Source organism: Bombina bombina, chromosome 6 (genome assembly GCF_027579735.1).
Source record: "Bombina bombina isolate aBomBom1 chromosome 6, aBomBom1.pri, whole genome shotgun sequence".
NCBI lineage: Eukaryota > Metazoa > Chordata > Amphibia > Anura > Bombinatoridae > Bombina > Bombina bombina.
In genome coordinates, this window is record NC_069504.1 from 724,657,149 (window position 1) to 724,668,027 (window position 10,879).

The window sequence follows — 10,879 nt, forward strand, 5'->3', positions numbered from 1 at the left end:
ATCAATACATTAATTAAATACAATATCTACAAATAACTACAATGAAATAAACTAACTAAAGTACAAAAAATAAAAAAGAACTAAGTTACAAAAAATAAAAAAATATTTACAAACATAAGGAAAATCTTACAACAATTTTAAACTAATTACACCTACTCTAAGCCCCCTAATAAAATAACAAAGACCCCCAAAATAAAAAATGCCCTACCCTATTCTAAATTACTAAAGTTCAAAGCTCTTTTACCTTACCAGCCCTGAACAGGGCCCTTTGCGGGGCATGCCCCAAGAAGTTCAGCTCTTTTGCCTGTAAAAAAAAACATACAATACCCCCCCCCCAACATTACAACCCACCACCCACATACCCCTAATCTAACCCAAACCCCCCTTAAATAAACCTAACACTAAGCCCCTGAAGATCATGCTACCTTGTCTTCACCTCACCGGGTATCACACCGATCCGTCCTGGCTCCGATATCTTCATCCAACCCAAGCAGGGGCTAGTCATCCACTGAAGAAGTCCAGAAGAGGGTCCAAAGTCTTCATCCTATCCGGGAAGAAGAGTAGATCCGGACCGGCAACCATCATCTTCCAAGCGGCATCTTCTATCTTCATCCGATGAGGACCGGCTCCATCCTGAAGACCTCCACCGTGGACCCATCTTCATCCGGCGACGTCCAACTGAAGAATGACGGTTCCTTTAAGGGACGTCATCCAAGATGGCGTCCCTCGAATTCCAATTGGCTGATAGGATTCTATCAGCCAATCGGAAATTAAGGTAGGAATATTCTGATTGGCTGATGGAATCAGCCAATCAGAATCAAGTTCAATCCGATTGGCTGATCCAATCAGCCAATCAGATTGAGCTCACATTCTATTGGCTGTTCCGATCAGTTGGACATCGCCGGATGAAGATGTTCCGCGGTGGAGGTCTTCAGGATGGAGCCGGTCCTCATCGGATGAAGATAGAAGATGCCGCTTGGAAGATGATGGTTGCCGGTCCGGATCTACTCTTCTTCCCGGATAGGATCAAGACTTTGGACCCTCTTCTGGACTTCTTCAGTGGATGTCTAGCCCCTGCTTGGGTTGGATGAAGATATCGGAGCCAGGACGGATCGGTGTGATACCCGGTGAGGTGAAGACAAGGTAGGATGATCTTCAGGGGCTTAGTGTTAGGTTTATTTAAGGGGGGTTTGGGTTAGATTAGGGGTATGTGGGTGGTGGGTTCTAATGTTGGGTGGGGGGTATTGTATGTTTTTTTTTACAGGCAAAAGAGCTGAACTTCTTGGGGCATGCCCCGCAAAGGGCCCTGTTCAGGGCTGGTAAGGTAAAAGAGCTTTGAACTTTAGTAATTTAGAATAGGGTAGGGCATTTTTTTATTTTGGGGGGCTTTGTTATTTTATTAGGGGGCTTAGAGTAGGTGTAATTAGTTTAAAATTGTTGTAATATTTTTCTTATGTTTGTAAATATTTTTTTATTTTTTGTAACTTAGTTCTTTTTTATTTTTTGTACTTTAGTTAGTTTATTTCATTGTAGTTATTTGTAGGTACAGGTATACCCCGCTCATACAGCGGGTTAGGGACCGGAGCCCCGCTGTAAAGTGAAAACCGACTTAAAGTGAGTCAATGCATTTTTTACTTGTTTTTCACTTGCCAGTGTGTTTACAAGCTTAAAAACATGTTTGAAATAACATATATAGGTGTGCAATAGTGCTAAGTTTAGTTTAATAACAACAAAAGACAGTACACTACTGTATTCAGTTATGCAGACAGTAGAAAGGGATACATATACTGTATACAGGTACTGTACAGTACAACATGTAGTACAATACAGTGGTATGTGCTTTATTGCTTATCTTTGCTTATGATTCATCATCTGAGTTTTCAATGCAAATCAGTTTTGAAGGTGGAGAACTTGACAAAGATTCATCAGGTCTTGATGTTGAAGGTGATGATGATGGCTGTGGGACTTTATTAAAATATGATAGCAAAGAAGTTTGCTTCATGGACTGACGCTTCCTTTCTCGAAGTATTTCTTTATAACATGCAATTCCATTTGACACAATTTTATTAACTGAAGAACTTCTTTCAAAATTGCCATCAATCTGCTCCAAACCTGCCAAACCCGTTTCAATTAAATTGACATATTCCTCTAATTCTTTTGTTGGCATTTCCCTAATGCAAACTGGGTCTTCATCAGTAGAACCATCAGTTTCAAGAAACAGTCTTCTTTGCTCTTCAATCATAATCAAATCTTCATCTGTCAATGGCTGGTCATGAGATGCAAGCAATTCTGTAACATCTTCAGGCTCCACTTCTAGTTCCAGTTGTCTAGCCATGTCCACAACGCTAGCATTGACTTCCTCTACCGAAGTCTCAAGGCCGGGAACATCATCCATAAAGGTGGGGATAAGCTTTTTCCACACACGTCTCAATGCTGATTCTGAAACTTCATTCCAGGAATCTCTAATTGCTTTAATAGCATCTAGAATTGTAAATCCTTTCCAGAAGGCTTTTAATTTGTTCTGTGTAGCACCATCAGATGCATCGCTATCTAAGGCAGTTATAGCAGCAGTAAATGTCTTCTTCAAATAATATGCTTTGAAGGTTGCAATCACTCCCTGATCCATAGGCTGAAGAATAGATGTGGTGTTTGCAGGCAAGAAAACAACTTGAATCTCATTGTACATTTCCATTAATGCTCGTGGGTGAGAAGGTGCATTGTCAGTAAGCATTAAAATTTTAAAAGGAATTTTTTTTTCCTTGCAGTAGGCTTCAACTGTGGGTTTAAAATAATCTGTAAACCATGTTGTAAATAGACTTGCAGTCATCCAGGCTTTAGTGTTTGATTTGTAGTAAACAGGCAGGCTAGATTTAGCATAGTTTTTCAGAGCCCTGGGATTCTCAGAATGGTAGATCATCATAGGCTTCAGCTTCAAATCACCAGCTGCATTAGCACCTAAAAGCAGTGTTAGTCGATCCTTTGCAGCTTTGAATCCTGGCATTAACTTTTCCTCCTTTGCAATGAATGTCCTAGATGGCATTTTTTTCCAGAAAAGGCCGGTTTCATCAACATTAAATATTTGCTGTGTGGTGTAACCACCATCTTCTATAATTTTAGCCAGCTCTTCTGGAAAAGCCTCTGCAGATTCAACATCTGCACTAGCTGCTTCCCCTTGCACTTTAATGTTGTGCAGATGACTTCTTTCCTTAAACCTGTTAAACCAACCTCTGCTAGCTTCAAAATTTTCATCTTTAGCACTCTCACCTCTATCAGTCTTCATTGCATTAAACAAGGATAGTGCCTTGCTTTGAATAATGGCTTGGCTTAAAGGAACATTGTGGCTGGTTTGATCTTCTATCCAAACCACTAGCAGCTTCTCCATTTCAGCAATAAGGTTGTCTCTCTTGCGAATCACTTTTGTGTGCACTGGAGTAGCACTTTTTACTTCTTTTAAGTATTTTTCTTTAGCGTTCACCACTGTGCTAACTGTTGTGCGAGCCAAACCTAACTTGCGGCCTATATCTGAGATGGACATGCCTTGCTCACTCATCTTTATCATTTCCAACTTTTGATTCAATGTAAGAGGCTTACGGATCCTCTTTTTTTCATCACCTGGAGCCAGGGCCATTGTAGAAATGTAGAAATAAAATAAAGACTAAAATACAAAACAGAGATGATACTGGGAGTGAATTTTTAAATTACTGTATGAAAAAAAAAACATGAAAAAAAAAGATTGTCTGCTCCTATTGCAATGATTGGTTTTACCTTTGTGCTTACCTTGAATAGTACAGGTAATAATCTCATATGCCTCCTTCATCTCATACAGTCTATACAGTACCATACCATAACCTAATGTACAGTACTCTACTGTACCTGTACTGTATGACAGATCCTTATTTTATGTGGAGATCTCAAACCATGCCAAACAATACTGTACAGTACTAAAGTAGGTTATGTTTTATGGTATGGTACTGTATATGAGATGGAGGCATATGAAATGCTTACCTGTACTATTCAAGGTAAGCACAAAGGTATTATGACAATAATACTGTATACAGCATATACTGGTACTTGTACTGTACCTTTATTGGCCAAAAAATACTGCTTATGAAGAACTAGACTTGTGTGTACGGTACAATTACTGTATGGATTTAACAAATAATCCTGTACAGTACTGTACCTTTAATTGTACAAAAAATACTGTAATGCTTATGAAGACCGGTATACTGTACTGGACTTACCAAATTACAGTATCTGGTACAGTACAATACTGTACTGCACAGTTTTAGCAACCCTAAAGTCTTCCCAACGCACTCTGTAAAACCGCATGCAATTTTTCTCCTTACTCCTTGTCTAAGTCCTGAGCTGTGCCGCGCTGAGAAACTACTTCCGGGTTTGCGGCGGCGACGTATTAGCGAAACGACGTAAAGCGAATCGACGTAAAGCGGGGTATACCTGTATTGTATTTAATTTATTTATTGATAGTGTAGTGCTAGGTTTAATTGTAGGTAATTGTAGGTATTTTATTTAATTAATTTATTGATAGTGTAGTGTTAGGTTTAATTGTAACTTAGGTTAGGATTTATTTTACAGGTAAATTTGTAATTATTTTAACTATTTTAGCTATTAAATAGTTCTTAACTATTTAATAGCTATTGTACCTGGTTAAAATAAATACAAAGTTACCTGTAAAATAAATATTAATCCTAAAATAGCTATAATATAATTATAATTTATGTTGTAGCTATATTAGGATTTATTTTACAGGTAAGTATTTAGCTTTAAATAGGAATAATTTATTTAATAAGAGTTAATTAATTTCGTTAGATGTAAATTATATTTAACTTAGGGGGGTGTTAGTGTTAGGGTTAGACTTAGCTTTAGGGGTTAATACATTTATTAGAAAAGCGGCGAGATTCGGTCGGCAGATTAGGGGTTAATAATTGAAGTTAGGTGTCGGCGATGTTAGGGAGGGCAGGTTAGGGGTTAATAAATATAATATAGGGGTCGGCGGTGTTAGGGGCAGCAGATTAGGGGTACATAGCTATAATGTAGCTGGCGGCTCTTTGCGGTCAGCAGATTAGGGGTTAATTATTGTAGGTAGGTGGCGGCGACGTTGTGGGGGGCAGGTTAGGGGTTAATAAATATAATATAGGGGTGGGCGATGTTAGGGCAGCAGATTAGGGGTACATAGGGATAATGTAGCTGGCGGCGGCGTGCGGACGGCAGATTAGGGGTTAATAAGTGTAGGTAGCTGGCAGCGACGTTGTGGGGGGCAGATTAGGGGTTAATAAATATAATATGGGGTCGGCGGTGTTAGGGGCAGCAGATTAGGGGTACATAAGGATAACGTAGGTGGTGGTCGGCAGATTAGGGGTTAAAAAAATTTCATTAGTGTGGCGGCGATGTGGGGGGACCTCGGTTTAGGGGTACATAGGTAGTTTATGGGTGTTAGTGTACTTTAGAGTACAGTAGTTAAGAGCTTTATGAACCGGCGTTAGCCCAGAAAGCTCTTAACTACTGACTTTTTTCTGCGGCTGGAGTTTTGTCGTTAGATTTCTAACGGTCACTTCAGCCAAGACTCTAAATACCGGAGTTAGAAAAATCCCATTGAAAAGATAGGATACGCAATTTACGTAAGGGGATCTGCGGTATGGAAAAGTCGCGGCTGAAAAGTGAGCGTTAGACCCTTTTTTGAGTGACTCCAAATACCGGAGGTAGCCTAAAACCAGCGTTAGGAGCCTCTAACGCTGGTTTTCATGGCTACCGCCAAACTCCAAATCTAGGCCATAGAGAGCCTACTGTGTTTACTTGCTGCCCTCCCTAGTCTATGAGCCACGACTCATATGTGTTTAGCCTTTTTTTAATTTCCCCCGCCAAAAAATAATTCCAATCATTTTTCTAGTGTAATCTAATAGTATTTTCTATCAGGCGTGTGTGTATCCGACTTACAGAGCCTACTGTTTTTAATAGCTGCCCTTCCAAGGCTATCAGCCACGACTCATATGTATGTGCTTAACCTTTTTCTTAAAATTTACAACAAAAGTCTTTAAATCATTATGCTAGTGTAATCTAATTGTATTTTCTATCAGGCCTGTGTCTAACTGTCTATCTGACTTACACAGCATACTGTTGTTATAATTGCTGCCCTACGTAGCAGCCAGCCAGTGCGACCACTCATAGAGTCATATGTGCATTGCACTTCTTAACATAATTTTAATATTAAAATCTAAAATTTAAAAATATTTTGCTAGTGTAATCTAACTTAATTTTCTATCAGTCCTGTGTTTTTGTCACTTACACAGCATACTGTGTTAAATTGCTGCCCTACCTACCATCCACGACTCATATCTGCCAACCTGTCTGCCAGGCCTAAGTAGCCAATTAGTGGCACCAATCACAATTCTTGTAACAGTAATTAAAAAAAAAAATCATAATTTTTTGGACTGCAAATATTCAGTCTCCTAGTGCCATTGAATTTCATTTACCTCCTGCCTGCCACTGCCAGCCTTTTGTGCCAGGCCGTCTAGCCAACTATTTACACCAATCATAATTGTTGTCACAGACAGTATAGTTAGTAATTTAAATAAAAAAATTTTTTAGTGTTGATCTTAATCCTCAGTTTGCTCGTGCCCTAGAATTGCACTTTTCTACTGCCTTCCAAGCCTGTGTGCCAGGCCTACTTGAAAAATATTTACACCAATCATAGTTGTTGTGACAGTATTCTTAATAATTAAAAATTAAAATTGTTGGTAATAGTTGTTGTGAATCCTCAGTTTGCTGGTGCCAGTGAATAGCACTTTCCTCCTGCCTTGCAGCCTGCTGTGTGCCCTGCCCACCTAGCCAATTATTGCCAGCAATCATATTTCTTTTAACAGTATTGCAAAAATTGTCAATCATCACTGTTTTGACTGTCAGTAATCAGTCTCCTAGTGTCCTTGAATTGCATTTACCTCCTGCCTGCCAGCCTTTTGTGCCAGGCCGTCTTTCCAACTATTTACACCAATCAAAATTGTTGTCACAGTATAGTTACTAATTAAAATTAAAAAATTCTTGATTGTTGATGATCTTAATCCTCAGTTTGCTCGTGCCCTAGAATTGCACTTTTTTACTTCCTTGCAAGACTGTGTGCCAGGCCTACTTGAAAAATATTTACACCAATCATATTTGTTGTGACAGTATTCTTAATAATTAAAAATTAAAATTTTTGTTAATAGTTGTTGTGAATCTTCAGTTTGCTGGTGCCATTGAATAGCACTTTCCTCCTGCCTTGCAGCCTGCTGTGAGCCAGGCCCACCTAGCCAATTGTTGCCAGCAATCATATTTCTTTTAACAGTATTGCAAAAATTGTCAATCATCACTGTTTTGACTGTCAGTAATCAGTCTCCTAGTGTCCTTGAATTGCATCTACCTCCTGCCTGCCTGCCTTTTGTGCCAGGCCGTCTTGCCAACTATTTACACCAATCCTAATTTTTTGTCACAGTACAGTTACTAATTAAAATTAAAAAATTCTTCATTCTTGATGATCTTAATCCTCAGTTTGCTCGTGCCCTAGAATTGCACTTTTTTACTTCCTTGCAAGACTGTGTGCCAGGCCTACTTGAAAAATATTTACACCAATCATATTTGTTGTGACAGTATTCTAATAATTAAAAATTAAAATTTTTGGTAATAGTTGTTGTGAATCCTCAGTTTGCTGGTGCCATTGAAACGCACTTTCCTCCTGCCTTGCAGCCTGCTGTGAGCCAGGCCCCCACCTAGCCAATTGTTGTCAGCAATCATATTTCTGTTAACAGTATTGCAAAAATTGTCAATCATCACTGTTTAGACTGTCAGTAATCAGTCTCCTAGTGTCCTTGAATTGCATCTGCCTGCCAGCCTTTTGTGCCAGGCCGTCTTGCCAACTATTTACACCAATCCTAATTTTTTGTCACAGTATAGTTACTAATGAAAATTAAAAAAATCTTAATTGTTGATGATCTTAATCCTCAGTTTGCTCGTGCCCTAGAATTGCACTTTTCTACAGCCTTCCAAGCCTGTGTGCCAGGCCTACTTAAAAAATATTTACACCAATCATATTTGTTGTGACAGTATTCTAATAATTAAAAATTTAAATTTTTGGTAATAGTTGTTGTGAATCCTCAGTTTGCTGGTGCCATTGAATAGCACTTTCCTCCTGCCTTGCAGCCTGCTGTGAGCCAGGCGCACCTAGCCAATTGTTGCCAGCAATCATATTTCTGTTAACAGTATTGCAAAAATTGTCAATCATCACTGTTTTGACTGTTAGTAATAAGTCTCCTAGTGTCCTTGAATTGCATTTACCTCCTGCCTGCCAGCCTTTTGTGCCAGGCCGTCTTGCCAACTATTTACACCAATCCTAATTGTTGTCACAGTATAGTTACAAATTAAAATTAAAAAATTCTTGATTGTTGATGATCTTAATCCTCAGTTTGCTCGTGCCCTAGAATTGCACTTTTTTACTTCCTTGCAAGACTGTGTGCCAGGCCTACTTGAAAAATATTTACACCAATCATATTTGTTGTGACAGTATTCTAATAATTAAAAATTAAAATTTTTGGTAATAGTTGTTGTGAATCCTCAGTTTGCTGGTGCCATTGAAACGCACTTTCCTCCTGCCTTGCAGCCTGCTGTGAGCCAGGCCCCCACCTAGCCAATTGTTGTCAGCAATCATATTTCTGTTAACAGTATTGCAAAAATTGTCAATCATCACTGTTTAGACTGTCAGTAATCAGTCTCCTAGTGTCCTTGAATTGCATCTGCCTGCCAGCCTTTTGTGCCAGGCCGTCTTGCCAACTATTTACACCAATCCTAATTTTTTGTCACAGTATAGTTACTAATGAAAATTAAAAAAATCTTAATTGTTGATGATCTTAATCCTCAGTTTGCTCGTGCCCTAGAATTGCACTTTTCTACAGCCTTCCAAGCCTGTGTGCCAGGCCTACTTAAAAAATATTTACACCAATCATATTTGTTGTGACAGTATTCTAATAATTAAAAATTTAAATTTTTGGTAATAGTTGTTGTGAATCCTCAGTTTGCTGGTGCCATTGAATAGCACTTTCCTCCTGCCTTGCAGCCTGCTGTGAGCCAGGCGCACCTAGCCAATTGTTGCCAGCAATCATATTTCTGTTAACAGTATTGCAAAAATTGTCAATCATCACTGTTTTGACTGTTAGTAATAAGTCTCCTAGTGTCCTTGAATTGCATTTACCTCCTGCCTGCCAGCCTTTTGTGCCAGGCCGTCTTGCCAACTATTTACACCAATCCTAATTGTTGTCACAGTATAGTTACAAATTAAAATTAAAAAATTCTTGATTGTTGATGATCTTAATCCTCAGTTTGCTCGTGCCCTAGAATTGCACTTTTTTACTTCCTTGCAAGACTGTGTGCCAGGCCTACTTGAAAAATATTTACACCAATCATATTTGTTGTGACAGTATTCTAATAATTAAAAATTAAAATTTTTGGTAATAGTTGTTGTGAATCCTCAGTTTGCTGGTGCCATTGAATAGCACTTTCCTCCTGCCTTGCAGCCTGCTGTGAGCCGGGCCCACCTAGCCAATTGTTGTCAGCAATCATATTTCTGTTAACAGTATTGCAAAAATTGTCAATCATCACTGTTTAGACTGTCAGTAATCAGTCTCCTAGTGTCCTTGAATTGCATCTACCTCCTGCCTGCCAGCCTTTTGTGCCAGGCCGTCTTGCCAACTATTTACACCAATCCTAATTTTTTGTCACAGTATAGTTACTAATTAAAATTAAAAAAATCTTGATTGTTGATGATCTTAATCCTCAGTTTGCTCGTGCCCTAGAATTGCACTTTTCTACAGCCTTCCAAGCCTGTGTGCCAGGCCTACTTAAAAAATATTTACACCAATCATATTTGTTGTGACAGTATTCTAATAATTAAAAATTAAAATTGTTGGTAATAGTTGTTGTGAATCCTCAGTTTGCTGGTGCCATTGAATAGCACTTTCCTCCTGCCTTGCAGCCTGCTGTGAGCCAGGCCCACCTAGCCAATTGTTGTCAGCAATCATATTTCTGTTAACAGTATTGCAAAAATTGTCAATCATCACTGTTTGGACTGTCAGTAATCAGTCTCCTAGTGTCCTTGAATTGCATCTACCTCCTGCCTGCCAACCTTTTGTGCCAGGCTGTCTTGCCAACTATTTACACCAATCCTAATTTTTTGTCACAGTATAGTTACTAATTAAAATTAAAAAATCTTGATTGTTGATGATCTTAATCCTCAGTTTGCTTGTTCCCTAGAATTGCACTTTTCTACAGCCTTCCAAGCCTGTGTGCCAGGCCTACTTAAAAAATATTTACACCAATCATATTTGTTGTGACAGTATTCTAATAATTAAAAATAAAAATTTTTGGTAATAGTTGTTGTGAATCCTCAGTTTGCTGGTGCCATTGAATAGCACTTTCCTCCTGCCTTGCAGCCTGCTGTGAGCCAGGCCCACCTAGCCATTTGTTGCCAGCAATCATATTTCTTTTAACAGTATTGCAAAAATTGTCAATCATCACTGTTTTGACTGTCAGTAATCAGTCTCCTAGTGCCCTTGAATTGCATGTACCTCCTGCCTGCCATCCTTTTGTGCCAGGCCGTCTTGCCAACTATTTACAACAATCATAATTTTTGGTCACAGTATAGTTACTAATTTCAATTTAAAAATTCTTGATTGTTGATGATCTTAATCCTCAGTTTGCTCGTGCCCTAGAATTGCACTTTTCTACTGCCTTCCAAGCCTGTGTGCTAGGCCTACTTGAAAAATATTTACACCAATCATAGTTGTTGTGACAGTATTCTTAATAATTAAAAATTAAAATTGTTGGTAATAGTTGTTGAGAA

At 38.8% G+C, this 10,879-nt stretch overlaps 1 protein-coding gene across 1 annotated transcript; it reads right to left on the bottom strand.

The window, feature by feature from the left end:
- Nucleotides 1-1,858: 1,858 nt before the first annotated feature.
- Nucleotides 1,859-3,628, bottom strand: LOC128664590 (tigger transposable element-derived protein 1-like). Its single transcript, XM_053719406.1, has one exon. It carries the CDS (start codon nt 3,626-3,628, stop codon nt 1,859-1,861), a length of 1,770 nt encoding a protein of 589 aa, XP_053575381.1.
- Between the last annotated feature and the right edge of the window lie 7,251 nt (nt 3,629-10,879).